Source organism: Canis aureus, chromosome X (genome assembly GCF_053574225.1).
Source record: "Canis aureus isolate CA01 chromosome X, VMU_Caureus_v.1.0, whole genome shotgun sequence".
NCBI lineage: Eukaryota > Metazoa > Chordata > Mammalia > Carnivora > Canidae > Canis > Canis aureus.
Window position 1 is genome coordinate 19375404 of NC_135649.1, and position 23982 is coordinate 19399385.

Sequence of the window (23982 nt, forward strand, 5' to 3'; positions counted from 1 at the left end):
CCAAAAAGAACTCTGTGTATCTGCGTTTCAAGAAGAATGGCTTTTAGAGAAATAAACATAAAAGGTTATGGGAGAGACGAGTCTAGAAGGAAGTATATCCAAATATTAACTGTGATTATCTCTTGCTGGGAGGACTAGAGATAGAGTTTTTTTCCCTTCTACCTTTCCATATTTTCTAAACTCCCCAATAGTGAGTATATATTTCTTTTACAATGAGAAAGAAAACCAACAGACCTTATTTTAAAAGATGAAGGAAGAAATAGATTTTAATTATTATTTACAGCTCTTGCAGATTTCTTTTCTCTCTCCTCACCGATGCTTGTAATTCACGTCCAGCCACATCTGGCCCTCTTGATTGTCTCCATCCATTGCTCCAAGGGGCATCCCTCCTCCTAGTAAACAAGCTTCTCTTCCTCTGAGACCTAGCTCACCTCTTCCCTATGCTTTTTTGGGGTTACATCTCAATACAGCTGGTAGAACAGTTCATCAATTTAAAGGATATAATTCAACTGTTTTTAGTATGCACAGAGTTGTGCAACTGCCACCACAATCAATGTCAGAACATTTTCATCACCTCAAGAAGTCCCATTTCATCACCTCAAGTTAAAGTGCCCTTTAACTATCACCCCTCAACCCTCCTTTCTGCCCCCCTTCAAGCCCTAAGCAACAACTAATCTCTTTATTCTTTATATAGATTTGCCTATTCTGGACATTTCACATAAATGTAATCATATAACATGTGGTCTTCTGTGATTGGCTTCTTTCACTTAGCATAATGTTTTCAAGGTTCACCCATATTGCAACATGTGTGAATACTCTATTCCTATATAAGGCCAAATAATATTCCATTATATGGACTGTGTTTTTGTTTATCCACTCATCAGCTGATGGACTTCTGTCTTAGTCCACCTTCTAGCTTTTGTGAATAGTATTGCTTTGAACATGCATATACAATGCACTTCTTTGAGTACTCATTTATAATTCTTTGGGATGTATACCTAGGAGTAGAATTGCTGGGTCATATGGTAACTTCTATACTTTGTGAATATAGTCACCAAATCAAGCGGTTTTCCACAGCAGCTGTACCATTTTGCATTCCCATCCAGCAATGTGAGGGTTCCAATTTCTCCACATCTTCAGCAACACTTGTTGTTGTCTTTTTCATTTTTCAGTCTTTTTTTTATTATAGTCATCCTACTGGGTATGAAGTGGTATCTCACTCCAGTTTTGATTTGCATTTCCCTGATGACTAGCTGATGTTTAACTGGACTTCATCTTGGCCTTCCACATCTGATTCTTACACACAAATCCCTTTGAAGGCCACTACCATCTTACCAGGCAAAGGCCATTCAAACTGCTCTACCAGGGCAGCCCTGGTGGCGCAGCGGTTTAGCGCCGCCTGCAGCCCAGGGCGTGATCCTGGAGACCCTGGATCGAGTCCCATGTCAGGCTCTCTGCATGGAGCCTGCTTCTCTCTGCCTCTCTCTCTCTCTCTCTCTGTGTGTCTCTATGAATAAATAAATAAAATCTTTTTTAAAAATGCCATTCAAACTGCTCTACCAGTTTAGTCCAGGAGTTTACCCATCCCAGTAGCTAGCTAGTCTTTGAAAAAAAAAAAAAAGAATACCAGGAAAAATACATGGGGAGAGGGGATCCCTGGGTGGCGCAGCGGTTTGGCGCCTGCCTTTGGCCCAGGGCGCGATCCTGGAGACCCGGGATCGAGTCCCACGTTGGGCTCCCGGTGCATGGAGCCTGCTTCTCCCTCTGCCTGTGGCTCTCTGCCTCTCTCTCTCTCTGTGACTATCATGAATAAATAAATAAAATCTTTAAAAAAAAATACATGGGGAGAGAACGTAGTTGTGCTTATTAATACACACCTCAAAAGATAAAGGATCTATCCATCTTGTATGTAGAAAATAGTTACCTGGAACTTGACAAGAATCTTAATTATATTGCATACTATCTGGAATATCATATATATTTTTTAAAGATTTTATTTATTTATTCATGAGAAACAGAGAGAGAGAGAGAGAGAGAGAGAGGCAGAGATACAGGCAGAGGGAGAAGCAGGCTCCATGCAGGGAGCCTGACATGGGACTTGATCCTGGGACTCCAGGATCATGCCCTGGGCCAAAAGCAGCGCCAAACCACTGAGCCACCCGGGCTGCCCTGGAATATCATATATTTCATTAAATACTCATATTCCACTGGCTTATAATAATGGTAATATTGGCAACAATTAATGTTATGAGGGGATTACTTTGTGCCAGGGACTATGCTGAACACTTTACATGCATTGTCTCAATCATCATAGCAACCTGTCATTAGCTTCATTTTACAGTCAAGAAAGCTAGGCCCAGATGAGTATAGAATCTGCCTAAGGTTTCCTCGCCAAGTAAGTGAGGGAAGTACCTAGCATTTGACACTTAGGTGGGTCAGAATCCAAAATCAGTGCTCTTACCTACGACTCCTAATAGGTTTCCAGGGGCTGTTTTGAGAATCCAATCATCATTATAGCATGGCTGCTGAATGAAACTGTGTTCTGAATTCAAAATAATTAATCAAAAAGCATAGTCTCTTCTGGGGTCCATCCTGTATATCCCGTGGCAGGAATGAGTAGTCTATTACATACGATGGCCTTTTGTCCCCAAGTTACCTTGCTCAAGTTTCAAAGAGATTCCCCTGAGTTCTAGAATTTGATGACCCAGACCATGCTCACATTATTTGCATTCGTTGTGGGTTTTGTAGACGTTTATCTTGACCCCACTAAGTAATATCCTTCCGTGCAAAAGTAGGAGGTCTTGTGTTTGCAACAGCCCCTTATCCTCTGATCCCCTTGATGTTTAGATGGACCCTCTCTGAATCTTCTCCAACTTGCCAGTGATCTTTATGATTAGCTAAGAAAACTGCAAGGGTTCAGGGGCTGGGAGAAGTTCTGAGTGGGTTTTTTTTTTTTTTTTTGGCTTTTTTAACTTCTAGGGAAGCCAATTGGAAAGCTTTGCCATGAGTTCAATTTTTCTTGCCATGTGCTGTCCTTAGAGAGAGTTCGGAGGTAGGAGGAGGCCTAAGGGAAACTCTTTCATTAAAGAGCAGGCCGTCGTCTCCCATAGACTAATGGCCATATTCTATTTCCTCATGGAGTGGGGGGAATTACTTAGCCTCAGCCTTTACTCTTTCAGTATCCACTCTTGGGAACTGTATTATTACCTTGTAAAACAGAGCATCTCTCCTATTAGCGTTAATTGAACCCATCTTTTTTCTGTTAGAAACTATAATGTTGACTTTTATTTTCAGAGCTCTGTATTGAGCCTCTTTGCTTTGGAGGTTGACAAAGCTCAGCCACCAGGAGTAGGCTGGAAGGGGGTCTGAGCATGGCAGGAAGCAACTGTTGGGGTATCGGGAGTTATATAAATCCTAGTAACCTTTCTTGAGTTGTTATGTCCATCACCCTGGCTTTACTGTGACCCGAGCCTTTGTGAAGATGTGCTGAGTATTGTAAATGCTCTCCTCCTTCTAGATCATCAGTTGAAATGAATCGTTTTATGGTAATAAAATGGAAAAATGCAAGAAAATAATTTCTACCACTCTTGCTCTTTTGACCAGATCTGAAAACAACCCCCAGAAGGCTTTTCTGGGCTCAGGACTCCCACCAGTGTCCAAATGAGATTCAGGCCTCTGGCTCCTCCAGAGGCCTATATATCAGGCCAGTCCATTCTTAGCCTGGAGACAGTATTGAATAATTACTCCACTGCCTGCAAATTTCCTGGCGGAGTCTCCCAAAACTTAGTAGAGACTTAAGATAGACTTGGTTATGAAGAACACTTTAACTTCCTTCGTACCAGGAACATTGCTTTAGAAAAATAAAGAGTATTTTATTTTTACTTGTTTACCATTGGACACCTATTATATAGATATTTTAATATTTCCTTAAGAGCATATCCACTTTTCTCTGGTCTCTGGTGTCTTATTTTGTGTATCCATGTACATCTGAAACAAGATAATAGGCCAGAAATTTTGCTGGGTATTTATGTGTGTGTGTTTATACATCTTTGCATGTATTTATTTGCTTGCTCTCTTCTCTCTGTCTCTGTCTCTTTTTCTCATGCACACACACACACATTTGTCTTATTGTAGCATGAAAGCCAAAGCAAATAAATAATAAAATATACTAGGATCCACTCCCTCCTGCCTCCACCCCCACCCCATAGTTACCACAATATACAGACAAAGAACAATGAAACCTTCCTCTTCTAGCAGATGTGAGTTTCTCTGACTATATTGTCAGGAGAATTTCCTAGAGCATAGAATGCTCTGAGCACCCTGTAATTCTGATCTGCAACTATTAGCCCAAGCCTATATGGAAAGAGGCCATCTCTAGGGTAATGGCGTTGTAAATTACAATCAATGCACTCAGTTACGCCCAGAAACCAAAAGATACGTCGTGCTCCAGTGTGCCTTGTAATCAGCACCTTTGAGAATGTAGGTAACAGCATTCTGAACAACAAATGGAAGCTGAATGTGTAAGAAAATGAATGTTGGAATTAAATCATCCTTCTGATAGGAGCAGCACCTTATATGGCAAGCAACTTTTTTTTTTCTAATATCATTTTATTGATTTTTTTTAAACTAAACTGTGGCCTTGTAGCCAAGAATGTCTTTTAAAATCATTTATTGCTCTAATCAGCCTGGCAGAGCCTTTCTGTCATGCTGATAAGGAAATTAAACTTTTCTCATACTGGGTTTACTTGCCTCTGATGCACAGATGCTTTCCTTTTCTTTCAGGGAACTAATTCAGAAGTTGAAATCTTTCATCAGTTTCTACAGTGCTTTGCCTGGCTACGTCTGCAGCCATAGCCCTGTGGCCGAAAACGACACTCTTTGCTGGAATGGACAAGAACTCGTGGAGAGGTAATCTTTTTTTGAATGTTAACTATAGCAGTATCTAAGAAATACTCATTGTATGTTCATCTCAAGGTTAGTCATACCTTCTCTCTGCCTTCATTAATTTCACAAGAAAAACTCTAGAAGAAATGTACATGTGAGCATCTGTGACATGCCAGATGCTACCTATATAACCCATAGCCCTTATAGAATTTACAAAGTTAGAAGCATGTTGAGAAATATGTATTCAGGGACATTTTACAAGATGTAGAGCATAAAACAGCTCTTTTGTTTGTCTTTGGCTTCTTCCATCTCCCTGTTATGTGGACCCTTATTTATTTATTGGTTTGCAGAAATCATATACACACACTAATAGTCATCAATTAGTGAGAGTTAGCTACGTATTAAGCACCGTGCTAAGGGCTTGCCTATATTAACTCTTTTTATCCTTACATCAATCCTCAGAAGTAAATGCCATTATTTTCCCCTATTTGATAGATGAAGATAGAGGAAAGAAGAATGGGGAGGGAAAGAAGAATACCATTTCACTGAGCACTGTTGCTGAAATGGTTGATCATTGAGTATTAGTATAATATGCACTAACATTTGTCATCTGTGAAGAATTTTCTCGTCACTGAAAAGGAAATAATATATATTCACGCATTCAGCAAATACTTACCGAGCACCTTCTAAGTGCCGGTCGTGTTGAAGTGAAGGAAACAGGCAAAATTTCCTCTCCTCCCAGAGCTTTCTTTAAAGATTTTATTTATTTATTCATAAGAGACACACAGAGAGAGGCAGAGACACAGGCAGAGGGAGAAGCAGGCTCCTCCCAGGGAGCCTGATACAGGACTTGATCCCCTGAGCCAAAGGCAGATGCTCAACTGCTGAGCCACCTAGGCATCCCTAGAGCTTTCATTCTAGTGGGCTGATGGCGCTCCTAATCTCCATTGCTTCACATGTACAAGGCATAGTTTGGGATTAAGTACTGAAATTAGGAGGGTAGAAAGCTTAGGAAACCATGGGGAGTTGATGAACAGGCTTCTGAAACTATTTGTCCAAGTGGTAGCGTCTTGTCGAGGAAAATATAGAAGATACTTGAACTTGATTTCTGAACCTTTTCCTAATGAGTTGCCTAGGGCAAGTGACTTAATCTCTCTGGGCCATGGTTTCCCCACTTAAAAAAGAAAGATGGTTGGATTAGAACCCTTCTAGCTTTGGCAGGCTGTGGGTTTTTTTTTTCTTACTGGTTCATTCATTCATTCATACTTTTATGTTTTGAGATACTATAGGTTAGGCACCATGCTAGGTGCCAGGGATATGAGGGTGAAGACAGGTGAAGCAGGCAAGTTGCCTGCTTTGAGGAGCTTGCAGTCTAGTGGGAACCAACATCACGGCATGGGATAATTAATCATGATGCCCAATGGAATGAACTAGCAATGTAATGTAATAGACCAGAGGAAGGCTTTGGAGCCAGGTAAACTTGGGTTTGCATCCCAGTTCTGCTACTTATACTGTGGGGCCTTGGGTGGGTCCCTTAATGTAGAAAGTCCCAAGGCCTCTTTTGTAAGGGAAAGGCATCTCACTGGGTTGTTGCCACTATTAAGTGAGGTCATAAACATCAAATCTGTAGCCGACTGGCATATACCGGAACCCCAGTTCATGCTTCTTCTCTTTCTTCACCCTCGACCCCTTCTTTTCCCCACACAAGGCAAACCACATGCCAGAAAACAGCTTGTTTCTCAACTAAGTTGTTTTACTGACCTGGGGCAGAGAGAACGAGGTGCTAATGGGATGAGGCGTTGAACTTGCATGGAGATAGACTTCTCTCCAGCAAATGTGAATCAGGCTACAGGGATTAATGGCCCCGTGAATCCACTCCACTCTGGAGAAATAGTATATATTTATTATCCTAAAAGCTCATCAGGTTCTAAGTAGAATCATGAAAATGTACTTAACCTGTTATGAGATTTTTTTAAAATTGTCAGAGAAAAGCAGTTGGTATTTGGCTTTATAAAAAGCAGATGCTGTAAAACAGGTATAAACAATATAATCCTTAAAGAAGAAAATGCCCACAGGTCAAATATGTGGTTCTTGCATGAGCTTCATGAGAAACCATCCCAGTGACTTACCCACTGTGATGCTAATATGGTAAAAAAAAAAAAAGAACAATTCCTGAATATTAATTTGTTTTAAGCAGCCTATCTCCTAACCCTGGTCTGTTCTTAAAGAGATGTTAGTTAGCAATGTATTTATTTGCCAATGTATTGATTCATTTATTTATTCATTTAACAAATATTTGAGCATCTACTGTGTATCAAGTGTTAATATGGGTTTCTTTCTTTTTATCATTTTTTTAAAATATTTTATTTATTTATTTATTCATGAGAGACACAGAGAGAGAGAGCAGAGACATAGGCAGAGGGAGAAGCAGGTTCCATGCCCTGAGCCAAAGGCAGACACTCAATAGCTGAGCCACCCAGGCATCCCAATATGGGTTTCTTTATTGTTATGATTGTGAAACGTAAATGTTATAACCCTGCCGGACATACCTTCTATTGTTCTTCAAGAAAAACAAAATCAGATGATCCAGTTTTAGTTAATTCAAAAGAATTTCTTCCTAGGCCTATGTTTTTTGAATTAGTGGAATTGACTGATTGATTTGTAGGATTTTTTAAATGTTTTTTTTTATTATTATTCATTAGAGACACAGAGAGAGGTAGGCAGAGACACAGGCAGAGGGAGAAGCAGGCTCCACGCAGGGAGCCCGTCGCGGGACTCGATCCTGGGTCCCCAGGATCACGCCCCGGGCCGAAGGTGGCGCTAAATCACTGAGCCACCCGGGCTGCCCGATTTGTGGGATTTTTTTTAAAGATTTCACTTATTTATTCATAAGAGACACAGAGAGAGAGAGGCAGAGACACAGGCAGAGGGAGAAAAGCAGGCTCCATGCAGGGAGCCCAACGTGGGAGTTGATCCCAGGACTTCAGGATCACGCCCTGGGCTGAAGGCAAATGCTAAACCACTAAGCCACCCGGGCGGCCCAGATTTTTTTTTTTTAATTGAATTTTGCTCACATAAACTACTTCACGCTCAGGATGCTATCATGAAGTATGTTGCCCAAGAACCAAGATAGTCCTCCCCTATCAAATGGTGGAATCCAAAGCCTGCTAAATTTGAATGATTTGAAAAATTAGCCAAATGCACTTTGATGCCATTAAAATAATTCTGTTAACTGAAGGTTTTTTTTTTAGCTTTCTTATTTATTAGAGACAGAGAGAGAGAGAGAGAGAGAGAGACAGGCAGAGGGAGAAGCAGGCTCCATGCAGGGAGAGAGAGAGAGAGAGAGAGAGACAGGCAGAGGGAGAAGCAGGCTCCATGCAGGGAGAGAGAGAGAGAGAGAGAGAGACAGGCAGAGGGAGAAGCAGGCTCCATGCAGGGAGCGTGACATGGGACTCAATCCTAGGTCTCCAGGATCACCCCTGGTCTGAAGATGGCACTAAACCACTGAGCCACTGGGGCTGCCCTAACTGAAGTTTTTTTTGTTTAATTTGCTGGCTCTAAAGATCTCAGGGTATCAAACAAAATAATAAAATAAAATGAATGGTATAGTATAGAGAAGAGCTATTATTTCAAACCCATAATTCTATTTCTGAAAAATCCATTGTTTTAAAACAGCTTTTATTGTTGATATGTGCTATCCAGGGAGGGAGAAAGAGAAGGAAGGAAGGAAGGAAGGAAGGAAGGAAGGAAGGAAGGAAGGAAGGAAACAACATATTTGTAGATGGTATAAGGGTACTGTAATCCAGGAAGCAACTCTTCCTTGGTTAGTAACCTCAGGTTATAATTAACCTATACTTAAATTACTGACCTAATGTGATGATGGGCCTAGGGAATAGTGTCAACCCAGATTTTTTAAAAAATTACTCAGAAATATACATTCAATAATATGCAGTTCTGTAGCCTGAGGGCATGTGTGCCCTCGACTTGTACCATTTGTAAAGATTAGCTTCACACTGCACATCTCATCTATAGTAAAACCTCTTTCCAGAGCTTTTCATTGAATTCCTCATTTCATTCAGTCTTAAGTAACAGTTGTCACTTCATATTGTCAAATCAGGTGTAACCTTGTTATCTTTATAGGTTGGGTTTGTATTCTTTTCCAATATTTTACTTTTAGTCAAGAAAACTTAAGAAAATCAAGGATCCCAAAAGGAAACAAAACTTGTCAATGGAGATACCTGATTAAAAGGAAAATATTGATGCTAAGGAAAACATGGATCAATATCCATGATAGCTGGGTTGTCAGAGCCATTTATACCCTCCCTCTATGAATGTACATACAGACCACTCAACTTTTCAAGAGTTTGACAAGTCATTGCCTCTCTAAATATGGTCGTATTTCACATCCATTCAATTGTTAGCTCTTAGGAAACCCATCAATTGAAATATGAATGAAGAGAATGTTTTCATGGATCTAGTCTGAGAGAGTACCACATAAGCCTATCATTTGTCCTTCTGACCTCCCCACCCCAACCCTACTGGCCATCTTGGCTTGAGATAAACATTGCCTCCGGGATTTAGCTGAGAAATCTTAGAATTAACGAAGTTGGCTCCTGTGAGGCATACTCTTTCATCTGAGCTCCCATGTATCCTACAGGCAAAGATTTCCTACAGTTGCCAAAGGCGCAAGGAAGATCCTCCATCTTTTACCTTTGTGGAACTACAGAGAATTTCAATTAGGGCATTCCTGAGAGCAAGAGAAACATAAAGGATCTCATGGAGTAAATTAACACTGGGCTTATCAACAGCTAAACAGGTTTTGCCTGCACTGGTGCTGAAGATACCTGTATGTAGAGTGAGCAGTTTAGTGAATACATCCCCATACCCCCTCCTTATACCCCCCTTTCAGGACTGTTAGGCCAAACATATGGATCACGGACTAAAATTTTCATTCTTCTTCTGGATGGTTTGATACCATCTGGAAGTTAAGCCCCATTTTACTGTCAAGTCATGTTTATCTTTAAGTTAGCATAACAGGAACTACTTAAATTAAATTTATACATGTGCAAAAACTGCTAGTTAGAAAAAAAGTGCTATCTCCTCTTGACATTTGGCATCTGATAATTCAGGTTCATTCAACAAAGACTGAGCACTTCTTATATACCGGGCCCAGTGGGGCAGAGTGATAAGTAGAATCCAGTGCCTGACCCGGCTGAGGAGTTTACAATTTAATGAGAAGAAAGGAGAAATAATCAGCCAGTGTCCTTCCCCACAAGTACAGGGAGACTTCCCTTCAGAGGCATCAAAGAAGAAAAGCAGAGGCTCTACTTATCCATATCAAGCGTGTGTGTGTTATTGAGGTGAAATTCACATAACAGAAGATCAACCATTCTAAGGTATATAATTCGGTGGCATTTTGCACATTTGTGGTATTATATAATCACCACCCCTGCCTAGTTTTAAGACATTTACATGTCTCCAAAAAGAGATCTTGTACTCAGCAGTCATTCCCTACTTACCTGCCTCCCCCAGCCTCTGGCAACTGAGAATCTGCTTCCTGTCTTTATAGATTTACCTATGCTGGATGTCCAATATAAATAGACTCATTGACTTAGCATAATGGGGTTTTTTGTTGTTTTTTTGTTTTGTTTTATTTTTAGCATAATGTTTTTAAGGTTCATCCAAGTTGTAGCATGGATCAGTACTTCGCTCCTTTTTATGGCCAAATAATATTTCATTGTCTAGATGTAGCACATTTTGTTTATCCATTCATCAGATTTCTACCCGTGTTCACCTGAGCCCTGAGCAACTACTGCTCTGTCAGGCCCCACCTACCACCCCTGGATTCTGTGTGGTTCCCCCTTAACCTTAAGAACAGGGCAGCCAAACCTCCAGGCCTTCCAGCCCCAACATCTTTGACCACAACCTAAAGGCTAGCCTTTCCCTCACGTCTCCTGCTCCTTATACCCTTTTGCAGTTCTCCCGAGTCTTTGTTCTAGGCCCCATGTGTATGGCCAACTAGCCCCTCTTACAATCGGCACACCTCCCATAGGGTTTGAGGCTTCCCTGGTGACTTTGAAGCTTATTGGTTCTGTATACACAAGGGCTTGTACTTTGTGGCACAATGCTTTAGCTCCCTTTGTTACTCGGTCCTGGCTGGTCTTGCTCCTTGTCATGTTGCTAGGCTGGTTGGGCCTGGATCTAGATGTCAGTTCCAGAATACTGCTGTTAGCTGCTTGGCAGTTCTACTTAGCCGCCACCACTGCTGCTCCTGCTGCTGCTGCTTCTTTAAAAACATTTTTATTTATTTATTTGTGAGGCAGAGATATAGGCAGAGGGAGAAGCAGGCTCCCTGTGGGGAGTCCAATGCAGGACTCGATCCCAGGACCGTGGGATCACAACCTGAGCCAAAGGCAGATGTTCAACTGCTGAGCCACCCAGGCACCCCTCTACTTAGTCACTTCTGCCCATTATGAATCAGAATACCCATTTGGTATTTTGTCAGGCTGACTCTGGGACTCTGAGTGGAGTGCATGAGATTCCTGGCACTAGAGAATAAACTCAACTGAAGGTGACTCCTCTCCCTCCTATGTGATCGTACCTCCCCTTTCACCTGAGAAATTATATCCACACATCCCTCCCACCGTGAATTCTCCTTTATTTCCTCCCAATCACACATGTCTTCCAATGTTCATAATGCCTCTTCAGAATTTCTCTGCTTAGTTGGAAAGTCAGAAGCAGGAAATATGCAAAGCAATGATCTTAGTTCTTGAGAAGTTTTGCTCTTGTCTCAAGACCTATCGGATATTGCAGAAAAGAGAGAGAAGGAGACAATTTTTCTCTCTCTTCTGCTGGGTTGGAGGTATAGACCATGGTATATCAACCAGTGGAAGTGGACACAAGATCACTTGATACCCAATTCCTGACATATGCAATAGAAATTTAAAAATGAGAGCAACAGGAGCGCTTGGGTGGCCCAGTTGGTGGAGCATGTGATTCCTAATCTCAGGGTTGTGGATTTGAGCCCCACACTGGGTGTAGAGATGACTTAAAAAAAATAATCTCAAAAATGAGAGCAAGAAAATGACTTATTTTGCCCCTACAATCTAGGAAAGGTGAGGGGGAATAGTTGATTGTTTTCATAATGCACTTATTTTAAGAACACTATGTTTTGAGAACTTTGATAGTGAGGGACCAGTTTCTAGCACTAACAAGTCTTTCACTGGTGTGCAGAACAAAATGGGAAGAACTTCAGAACCTTTGGTTTGATGGCGAAGGAATTAGGAGAAGATGAGACCTATATGCCACAGTGTACACATGGACAGACACACAAAAACACATGCACAGCTCACTGCAATCACATCGAACAGGCCAGTGATATACAGCAGTTGCTTGTCTATAGCTCCCATGCCCTCATACTAAAATAGGTTATATGTTATTTGGGCTTTGCTTGTTTGTTTTTGAGGTTCCTCTGGTGGCTTTTCTCTAAATGGCTTGAGGCCGTGTACATAGAATTTTATTTTATTTTTTTTAAAGATTTTATTTATTTATTCATGATAGTCACCCAGAGAGAGAGACAGAGAGGCAGAGACACAGGCAGAGGGAGAAGCAGGCTCCATGCAGGGAGCCCGACGTGGGATTCTATCCCGGGTCTCCAGGATTGCGCCCCGGGCCAAAGGCAGGCGCCAAACCGCTGCGCCACCCAGGGATCCCAGAATTTTATTTTTTGAACAAGATTTTCTTTTTAAGTCATCCCTACACCCACTGTGGGGCTTGAACCCACAAGCCTGAGATGCAGAGTCACACACTCTGCCAACCGAGCCAGCCGGGTACCCCCAGACAACTTTAAATGTGGGATAGCCAACAGAAATACCAGTGGGGATGGGTATATATGACAGAACACAGAGCCAGGAGGAAAGGGGCACAGGAAAGAAAGTAAACAACAATGGATAGCAGACATAATATTCAAAGGCCTTGAGTCAGATCCTAAAGTCATTCAATTCCTAGTCTGTGTAGATACAAGCCAGACTAAGGTCACGCTGAAGCCAAGGTTCAGTGGCACTTCTTAGCAGCCCGTCAGGATGGTTTGAGAGTTGGAAGCTGAAGTAATGTCTTCAGCATCCCAGCTCTTTCTTTTTGCAGTTACTTCTTCACTTGGCCCCTAACCCACAGGAAGCTCTGCTTGCAAAAAGCTGGCAAGAGGGGAGAATATTGCTCTTATCAATGCCTAGCACTACAGTTCTTAGTTCCCCCTGAGACATTTTTGGATTTCATTGCTGCTTTAGTTTTCCTGGAAGCAGGAACATGACACTTGACTCTTTCTGACTTGGGGAACTGCCATGTTCGCCTAAGTGCGTGCCCTTAGAATAAAGGGACTAAGGTACCTACTGCGTGCTCGTCTGGCAGTTTATATCTTCTACTTTAATTCAGGTAAGTCAAGATTGTTCGTGGAGAGGCTTGGGAGGAAAAAAATGGATCCTGTAGAAAATGACTTAATTTGGCATAGTGGGAAATATGGCAGCTAAAGATATTTTTTTAATCCTGGTAAGGTGAGACAGATAAGTTTGGAGTGTACCCCCATGTAATAATCCCTCTAAGAGCTTAGACTGGCATATTTTCTCATCAGAGCTTTATCTCAAAAGTAGTGTTTACTGACAGGTATTTTTCAGGACCTACTCTATGGCAGTACATGACATTTATCCCTTAAGATTATGGTGTTGCATACAGTAGCTTTACCTTCAGAATTGAGTGAGAAAAACCCAGCTTATCCCACTGACTGACAGCTTAATATGGTGTGCCACATTTGAGATAGGCTGTACTTTACTACTGCCATGTCTGAAGTAGTAGGAGATGTTTTCATGGCTCAATATTGATGTCTGTCACCACCTGTTGAAGGCTCATGGCTTATTACTATAAACAGATTGTGTCCAATTCATACTTATGCCAGCCCCTCCTGTGCCAAATTGGATCATTTCATTATATGGAGGGTATTTGGGAGCCTTCAAGGCCAGTCTTCGAATATCCATATCCTTAACAGATGAGTAACACCTCACAACCTCCCTTTGAAATGTGATTCTAATGGTGGGTAAAGCTTATCTCCTCTTTCCTCTTATGATCATGACTCAATGCACCAGAGCTCTTTCAGCCCAGAAGGCTTAGGAGATGTCTCCATGAAGGACTATAACTGCTTTTAATAAATTTTAACTTAGGGGCACCTGGGTGGCTCAGTCAGTTGGACATCTGCCTTTGGCTTGGGTTGTGATCTCGGGGTCCTGGGATCAAGTCCCACATCAGGCTCCCTGCTCAGTGGGGCAGGGGGTCTGCTTCTCCCTCTGCCTCTAACCCTCTTCCATTCTTATGCTCTCTGTCTCAAATGAATAGATAAAATCTTTTTAAAAATGCTTTCAAGTGTTTTTTCTTTAAAAATCAACATACTAGAGCTTTTATGCTCTTTAAATATTATGCTTCCCTCAAAGCAAGTGCATTGGGAGATCATAGACTGATTATATGGGTGCCACCAGTCCTCAAAACATTCTTCTACACCTTCTTTGGGAAAAGCCTTGAGGGCATAGAGCATTGTGGTCTACAAGTTGTTGGTTCTCAGCCAGTTGAGCTGGCTTCTGTGGTGCAGGCTGAGGATTATAATAAGAAGACCCTGAGAGGTTAGCAAACATGAGGCAGGTGACTGGTGCATCTTGGGAAGAGAGCAGTCTTTAGAATGATACAGATGGAGATGTTATTTATTTTTTAAATTTAAATTCAATGAATTAACATACAGTGTATTATTAGTTTCAGAGGTAAAGTTCAATAATTCATCAGTTGCATACAACACCCAGTGCTCATTCTATCACAATGCCCTCCTTCATGCCCATCACCCAGTTACCCCATCCGCCAACAACCTCCCCCTCCAGGGAGCCTCACTTTGCTTCCTAGAGTTAAGAGTCTCTTATGGTTTGTTTCTCTCTGATTTCATCTTACTTTATTTTTCCCTCCCTTCCTCTATGATCCTCTGTTTTGTTTCTTAAATTCCACATATGAGTGAAATCATATGATAATTGTCTTTCTCTAATTGACTTATTTCGCTTAGCATAATATCCCCTGTTCCATCAGATGGAGATTTTAATCTTGGTTCAGACACTGTGTGCTTTAGGCCAGTCATTAGACATCAAGTTCTGGTAGCAGATTTTAAGATGAGGATGACACTTACTCTGCAGCATTGTTGCAAAGATCTGTTCTGGCATGCAGGCACTGAATAAATGATAGCCTTGCTGATGTTATCACATCATTATAGTTGGTTGGGTAGGCCAGGTATATGTCCAGAGCAAGGGTGAAGAAATGTAGGCCATTCTTCCTGTAAAAGTAAACTGGATCTGGGGGAAATATCTACAAGTCTTTTGGAAGCAAACTATTGAATGGGGTAGCTGATCAAACATGTTCATACTTCTGATAGTCACTAAGTATCAAAGAAAACAGACTTTTGAGACTTGGTGGTGTGAAGAACAGGGAAAGGTCTGTCAGGAAAGCCTCACTTTGGAGCCTCCCACCAATGAGCCTGCTCTTAGACCCCTCTGGCTCCTTCAACATTGTGACTGTCGTGGTGGTAGTGATTCTTGCCCCCTGCAGGCCACAAAGTGACTAGCAGGTGCTACTTCTTTACCACCTCTGGCCTCAGTTCTTCCCCCAGCATATGAGCTCCTATTGGCCTCTTTGAAAGAAGCTCAGCTCTCCATGTTTTGTCCTTTCCTCATATACTTATGCAAAGGCAAAATATTATTTGAGTTTCCAATGACTTTTACTGATAGACATACAGCCAAACCATTGGAGGTTAGCAAAAAGCACACAGAGGCAAATTTCAACATTGCATGGCAATCATAAGACCCGACGTAGTCGTGTATAAGTGCATAACTTTGGAATCAGCAAGCCTGGGTTTGATTTCTGCTGTAGCATGCACCAGCTCTTTCTCTTCCCTGAGTCACTGTTCCCCATCTGTACAATAGAGTTGATCATTTCTACCTTAGCAGATTATTGAGAGGATTCAAAGAGATAGCAAGTATGGTGCCTGAACACAGTAGGCCCTTAAGAAACAGGTAGCCACTATTTCTGTTGTTCAATAAAAGAAGCCTATAAAAAGGCCCTTGCAATTCTTCACTGGAAGATAGATGGAGCTAGGCCTGATTTTCACTCTCTTCAATGACCCATTTCTTAATTCTTCAGGAAGACAGCTTTATCCATTCCCTCTCGTTTTTAACTTATTTCCTCTCCTTTCTGCAAAAACAAAACAAAACAAACTCCATCTTTGGTCCTACTTGGTGGGCATTCTAGTCCACTGGGGATCAAGTGAAACGTATTTCATCTAAGGATATGTGCTGGGCTGGCTTTCCTCCCTTCACATTGTGTTTTATAGCAAATATGGCTTAAAGAGCTTCTCCTAGGATTTCTTAATCGTGATCAACACAGGGAATCTTCCTCAATGACTTACATTAGAAACCAGGACGGGTCTAGTTGCAGGTCAGTTCAAGTTGCCCAAGGCTCTAATGTCTTTTCTGTCACCCTTGGCTTAACCTTAGCAGAAAAGGAGAGAGATCATTAAAATCAATTGCGATTTCCCAATTTCTCAAGCCAATGAATTTCATTCTTTTATGTGAGTGTGGCTTTGATCCTTGGGTTTGTCGCCTTTATAGTGAAATTTCATTTCCCCCGTGAAGGAAACCTTTTAATTGGTGGCTCCGGTGTCACAAGGGCTTCCTACTCTTTGCCCTATCATATTTTAGTGATCCCCATATCAGATGGTCTTAAAAACCACCCAAACCATGAACTCTGGCCTGGTTTGAGCCACTCATTTGCATAGCTTTGGGCCCAGAGCTGGGATGAATCTCTGTTCAACAGGAGACAGACTAAGCTGCCCTCACCCAAGGTTGGGGTATACCAGCTTTGGATTGGAGGGACATGTTAGAGGGGTTGTGCTACACAAGAACTCAGGTTGAAAACTTAATCTCCAAATACTACTAGATAGGACTAAGGCAAGGACCATTCTAGAAGGGGCCAGAAAAAGGGCTGTTGAACTGGCTTACTCCTACTTATCCTTAACTCAATGGCATCTCTCCTGAAGAGGCTGGATCCTCCTGCCTCATGCCCAAGTCTGGGTTCAGGACCCCTCAGCACCTGGGTGCTCCTCTAGCATGGCCCCAGTTACCCCGTTTTTGGAGCTTTCATACGTCTGCCATTTTCTGCCAGCTCCTTCTACCTGCATATCTTCATGCTTAGTTGGCCCTGCCATACAGTAACCTCTCCAAACATGTTTATTGAATTCAGTGGCTGAACCGAAGAACATACTTGGGGCTAAACAAACCTGAGTACCAGATCTGGCTTCCCCGTGGGATCACCATGCAAGTCGGTGGGTGGGTGGGTTGCTTCAACTCTTGTGTTTTGTCTTCTCCTGTGAAATGGTGAAATTAATGCCTCCTCGTTACAACCTCTCCACAAGGTTGCTATGAGCCTCCAGTACAAAAATGCATTTGAAATATCTTTGAAAATTATGAAGTGCCCTGCATTTACTAGGTATTGATGTAGAAAAGTAGACCAGATATGGAGGGAAGTTCTGCCCTGAATAAATGGAACAGAGTTTTGGCTAATGAACACAGCACTACTGGGCTCTCTTTACAAATGCTTCAGCAGATTCCTGGGTGTCTCTCTATGCATCTTGCCAGAAATATTACTTTTTAATTTTTTTCTTTAAGCAAATCCACCCATCCACAGATTATATTTGTAAACAAGTCAGTCCATGGTGCTGAAGAAACTGGTTGGCCCTGCATAAAGAAACACTTTGAGGGATTGGTAGCATATGTTTAAATTAATGAAGTCTAAGTGACAGACCATTTTAAAATAAATGTAGTCTTATTACTTTCAAACACATGTAATAATAGCACTGGGAATAGGACTTGGAGAAAGATAGCCTGCTTCAGAGAATCAAAGCAAACAAATAATCAGTGATAATGACCCTATTACAGGGTGAAGGTCCTGCTAAAGACCATCATCCTCAAATTGGCTAACATTCCCCTGGTAAAATCCATTTATTTAAGAAGGGCTTCCTCCTCCCCCATAGATATGAGGAAAGTCCCATTAAAAATCACCACACATGAAGCACCCAGGTGGCTCAGTTAGCTAAGCATCTGACTCTTGATTTCAGCTCAGGTCATGATCTCAGAGTCGTGAGATCAAGCCCCACATTGGGCTTCACTCTTGGCACAGAATCTGCTTGAGATTCTCCCCCTGCTCCTCTCTCTGTATGTGCTCTCTCTCTTTCTCTCTCCCTCACTCTAAAATAATAAAGTCTTTTTAAAAATCACTACATATGGCTTCTGAGTACCCCGGCTTTTCCAAATACCAGGAGATGACATCTAGCAGCAGTGCTCTGCACTCCAGCTGTAACAAATAGTAGTCCCAAAGAGCAAACACCCCGTGGCCTCTACAGGGATCAACTTGTCCCAGTTTGCACGAGACTTCTCCTTTGGGGTACAGAAGGTTCTGAGTCCTCTGTCCTACACAAAGCGAGACAGTTGGTCATCTATTGGCCCCTGTGCTTCTAGCAGCCACTAAGCATGCACTCAGTGGGTTTCCTTTGGAGGGATAAAGGTGGGCTGGGGGAACCACAGCTCACCCATTCTGTTGGTTTTTCTGCCTTCACTTTTGAACTTCTCTTACAATTTCCTCCCTGAAACATGTTGATCACATGCCCGTCCCCAGTCCTATCTAAGGCTGTAGCAAAAATTCAAAGGAGGACTGAAACAGTAGAGGTGGTTAATAATAATAGCTAGAATGTCTATGGTGCTTCCCATGTGCCAGGCACTGGGCTACACACCTTGTATGCATGAACTGAGTTATCTCACAGTAGCCTTTTGAGCTAGACATTATGATTACTGATGAGGTTAAGTAACTAACCCAAAGCTACAGCACTAGAGAGATGAGATCCAGACTCAGGTAGTGTGTGCCTCTCTGTCCATGACACTGCCTTGCCTATCCAGTGGTTGGCCTCTCTCCTTCATGGGTCCAAAGCATCCTACCTTCTTTCTGCTTTCACTGGAAATCCTCACCTAGGCTTGCTTTTCCCTCTAGCCTACCTGGAATGGGTGTTCTGTCCAGCTTTTCCCTGGCTTGTGCTGCTAAATCCTGTCCTTTTCTTGGTCTTTCCCTGGTCCAAGCCAGCTAATGTAGGAGTACCATTCCTGCCTTTTACTGGGCTTCTCTGCTTTCAGATCCACTCAAGGCTGTAAGGTGGCATCCCCTGGGAGAAAGCTGATGACCATCACCTGCCTCCAAGGCTAGCCCTCCACTCAATCTCCTCTACACAAATGGCACCTATTATAGAGTCATTGCCTGGTTACATTTTCATGATCATACATTAATAGTTGTATGCCTAATTAGCTGTCTTAGGCATCTAAGCTTATATATGTTGCATAAGTATCCCCTATGAAGTTCTGGAGCCCGTGTAAGAAAAGACCCTCTTAGCCCTAGGCTGGATGTCCAGCCTGGGTCCTAGGTCTACCATGAACTGGTGCACAACTTTGGACAAGTCACTGCCCTTCAGCTTTTTCTTTTATTTATAAAATGAAGGAGTTGGACAAAATGACCTTGGAAGTTCTTTCCAGCTCTAAGAGGCCATAAGATCCTATGACAAGGATATTTGAGGGGGAGGGAGTCCGAAAGGAGGAGGAATGCCATAAAGCCGCCTCCATGCCTGGGACTTTCCAGTTCTTTCCCTGATGGCTTCCCAAGCAGACCAAAGTGAAAATGCTTCAAAGGGACCCTCAGGGTATAATCACTCTCCTTAGGATGGCAATGAACTCTTCCTTTGACTCCTCCAGGTATCTGTGGGGCTGCAGGGGAGCAGGTGGATTGGCTGTTTGAGATGTTGTCAGAGTTGTTCTGAGTTTCTGATATTGGAGAGTTTGAGGTGAAATTCATAAAATTAAACCTTAAAGAAAATGTCTCCCCCATAGCACCACATAACCCCAAAGGGGCTTCTGAGGCAAAAGAAATGGAATTCAGTGTCTGTTGCTCCAAATGATATTTGACACAACCACCTGGAATTGAAATTAGAAGCCCTCTAACCACAGAGATATATCAGCAAGGGGAGAGCTATATCTAGAGAAGTGCCCAGGGCTGAAGGGCAGGTAAGAACAGAGGAATACAAAGTGGCTAAGCAAACCAGCAGGAGGGAGACCATCTTCACTCTCTCTGAGACACTCCGGGCTAGAGAGCTAGGCTGAGTTTTGACCTAGTTGTCCTTGTGTGCATTGCTGTGAGCTTTTATTAAGTATTTATGTAGCAATTTTATATTTCACCAAGTGCTTTACAGTCACTTTTATTTGGCTTAGTAAAGTTTTCCTGGAATGCCATCTACTTTATGGTCAGAAGAGTCACCTCTTGTTTGCTTGGCACCTCCACACACACAGCCTCACACAATGGGCCACTTGTTCCAGCAGGGGAGCAGGTGCAAATAGTCGAGGAGCTGGGGGAACCTGCAGCTGTGGGGGCAGACAGAGTGGGGGTGGTTTACACTTTGGTTTACCTTTCCCTTCCTCTGTGATTGTTTGGTTTTATTTTATCGCTGGCAACCAGAGAGCAGCAGTGCCCAGCTCGGATCTGCCGAGGGCACAGCTGTTCTGATAGTCAGACACTGGCAAACAGTAGGCCCCTTTCCCTGTGCTAGGTGGTTCTGGTCTGGTTTCTCTGCCCATGTCCACCAACACCACTGGCTTCCACCAAGCATACTGTGGACTTTGCTTTCTCCTGCCACCTCAGGGCTCTGCCTGCAGCCTGGATTCGGGGGCTCTGGGAATGCTTTTTAAGGGAAGAAGATGGCAGACGTAGCCATTCCACTCTCTGCAGACAAGGCTTTTCAGTGTCCTTGGGCAAGTCTGACACAGAATCACCTTATTCTTGCGGGTTCCTGCGGCCTCCCAGCAGCACCCTCCGCCAGCACCCTGGGTGTCATCATGGAGGTTGGAGTGTGTGTAGGTAGAGCTGCATACTCTCGGGCACAGATTTGCTGGGGAATCCAACACAGTCACTAGTCAAATATTTCATTTTCTGAGGACTAGGTTTGCCAAAGCCAAAAGCAGGATAAGGTCCAAGAAGTTCAGATTAGAGATTAGTGGGCCAGAACGTTGGAAAATTCGGGACCTCCAACTACCAGGATTCCGTGGCTGAGCCCGGGACTACATAGATGCTTAATAGGGAAGTGTCAAGTAGACAGCACTTGCATTCTGTTACTGATGGAAGATGGCAAATCCTTTCTCTGACCCCTAGAACTGAGAACCTAGAATCTTTGTCACATTTGAAACTTTTTTTTAAAGTGTCTCTAGGGACACCTGAGTGGCTCAGTCAGTTAAGTGGCTGCCTTTAGCTCGGGTCATGATCCCAGAGTGCTGGGATGGAGTCCCATGTCGGGTTCCCTGCTCAGCAAGTAGTCTGCTTCTCCCTGTCCCTCTAACCTCCCCACCCCTGCTTGTTCTGGCTCGCTTTCTCTCTTTCCCTGTCTCAAATGAATAAATAAAATCTTCAAAAAAATAAAAGTAATCTCTACACCCAGAATGGGGTTCAAACCCAAGATCAAGAGTCTCATGTTCTACTGACCAAGCCAGCCAGGTGCCCCAGAAACTCTTTCAAAGTCATTGATTGCTTTGACCATAGTAAATATATTTTAAAGATTTTTAAATAATTTATGTATTGGAGAGAGAGGAGAAAGAGAGAGAGCATGAGTAGGGACAGGGGCAGAAAGAGAAGCAGACTCCCTGCTGAGCAGGAAGCCCAACTCAGGACTCGATCCCAGGACCCCAAGACCATGACCTGAGCCAAAGGCAGATGCTTAACCAGCTTAGACACTCAGGTACCCCTGACCATAGTAAATAACATCACAGGTATGTCAGAAGATGTGTTTTCACAGCAGTAAAATTGCATTAATTCAGACTCAGAGGTGGGCTAAAGTTTATACTCTTAGGAGAATTGATATTGCTAGCAGGTGTGTGTGATGGATGGGCCTGTTGTGGGCATCCACTGACTGGTCATTGGGGGTGGGACAGAGGCCAGAAGAAGTGGCACTTGGGCTATGGGAACTCACCTGTCTGGCTGGCCCAGGTGGGAAGTGACCCACCACCTGAATAATGATATTCTCTGGGGCATAGGGAAGGAACCCTGCCTTTCTCCAGGTAGGCACTGGTTTCCAAATGGTGCCATCTAGGGGGTGGGACACAGTGGCCGGTTTTCCTGGCCAGGTTCAGACAAGTCCAGTGTAAGGCAAGATTCTCAGGCAGTGGCTGCAGATTTGGGGGTTGGGGGAGGCCCCTGAGGGGAAGCAGCTGACAAGAGCTGGGCAGAGTAGGTTAGAGTCTCCATCATACAAGCTGAGCTTTGGGTGAGGCATTCAGTCTCAGTTCAGTTCAACAGACATTTATTGACTGCCTACTATATACCAGGCACAGGGTGAAGCAGAAGACAGACTCAGAGATGAACACAAACAAGGAAAGCAGGACAGAGTTGGGGTTGCACAGCCCAGGGAAACCTAGCTGACAAGAGGAAGTCATGATGGAACATCTGAGGTTCGCTCCCCAAACAAGAAAGAGTGGTTTTGAGGAGCAAGACTAATGATGGGCCAGTCAATGAAGTGATCCCCTTCCTGCCTGTGTCACCACTGGCTCAGAAACCTGGTAGGTCTGATCCTGTACATGGAAGGCTTTGAGGCCCGTACACACAAGTATGGCTCAGACAAGAGGACCTGACAGTGTGACAGAGACAGGAATGGCGAGCTTTCCTGTCAGGTGTGTCGGTAGTACCTACTCATGTGAACACAGTGTGTCCCCCATCAGAATCTTTGGTGGGTCATTGAATAAAGTTCAGTGGGGCATCCAAAGCCACCCGAGGAGGCTTTCCTCTGTTACTACATTTGCTCGTGGCACCACACGAGGAAAGAAGAGAAGTTTACCTTTTCCCCTAACTCAGACATGCCTGGCCTCAAACCAGCTAGTGAAGGGTGAATGTAGCTTGACTTTGAGGGTCCTAGTCTTCATTTTGCCAAGTGCTGCACTGAAGAGTGGATGTTTATCATGGGCCCTGTGGGGACCTGAGACAGACGAAGCAGTGTTCTCAAGAGAGAGAGAGCGATCTGGAAAAGCATGTGGGTGTTTTTAGGAGCCATCTAATTTATGACTTGTGACACCTCAGCCAAGTAGAGCAGACAATTTGGGATCACAGAGAGGAGGGATGTGAAATGGAGGGGGTGGAGGGGGGTTGGAGACAGGTGAGTGGATCAGGCTTTTGACATCCCAAGTTGCTCACCTCCCTGAGCCTCGGGAAATGTCATCAGCAGATGACAATTCATTTTGAACCATTTGAAGTCCTGTCTGTCTGTCTCCTCCACCCTCCCCCCAGAGGCCCTGTCCCCTAGTAGCTTCATGAGAGGACATCTCTGCCCAAGGGCTCCCTTTAGCCAGGGCCACACACTTAGCTGCACACCTGTCATGCTGAATCACAATATGAAGGGGAGATTTGGGTGCTATTCTGCCAGGTCTCTTCAGCATGGGGGTGAGTGGATTTGAAGCTTCCTCTGACTACTCATTACAAGTGTCTTCATCGTCCCTCCAGAAATCCGTTCTGAATTACATTTATGACACACCCAACTGCACATCTGTGCTCTTACGTGATAATAGCTGCTGACAGCTCGAGGTGCTGGGCACTGTTTTAAAAGCACATGGCCTAAAAAAAAAAAAAAAAAAGCACATGGCCTATGTTATCCCAAGTTACCAGCATTCAGGCTGTCTATGCTCAAAACAAGGCACGGGGTATCATCCCCATTTTACAGATGAGGAAACTCAAGCCCAGTGGGGTTTCATTATTTGTCAAAAGGCACACAGTACATGGTGGAAACCAGCTTGTGAACCTGTGTCTTGACTACAAGGCTGGTGCCTTTTTCCACGGCATGGCTCCGCTCTTCTAAAGGGTGTCATGTATTTGTTGTCTTGGGAAATTGCGTACACTAAGCTGAATTTCATCTCCTAAAACTACTTACTGATCACTATTCTGAACTTCACTTGCTTTGCTGCA

General features: G+C 43.3%; 1 protein-coding gene across 1 annotated transcript in view; it reads left to right on the forward strand.

The window, feature by feature from the left end:
• The window catches only part of GPC3 (glypican 3), a 443047-nt gene that overhangs the window by 294816 nt on the left and 124249 nt on the right, over positions 1 to 23982 (forward strand). Inside the window, exon 5 of the mRNA XM_077887586.1 lies at positions 4783 to 4908. Coding sequence (XP_077743712.1) covers positions 4783 to 4908 — 126 coding nt within the window. The remainder of the gene's footprint in view (positions 1 to 4782; positions 4909 to 23982) is intronic.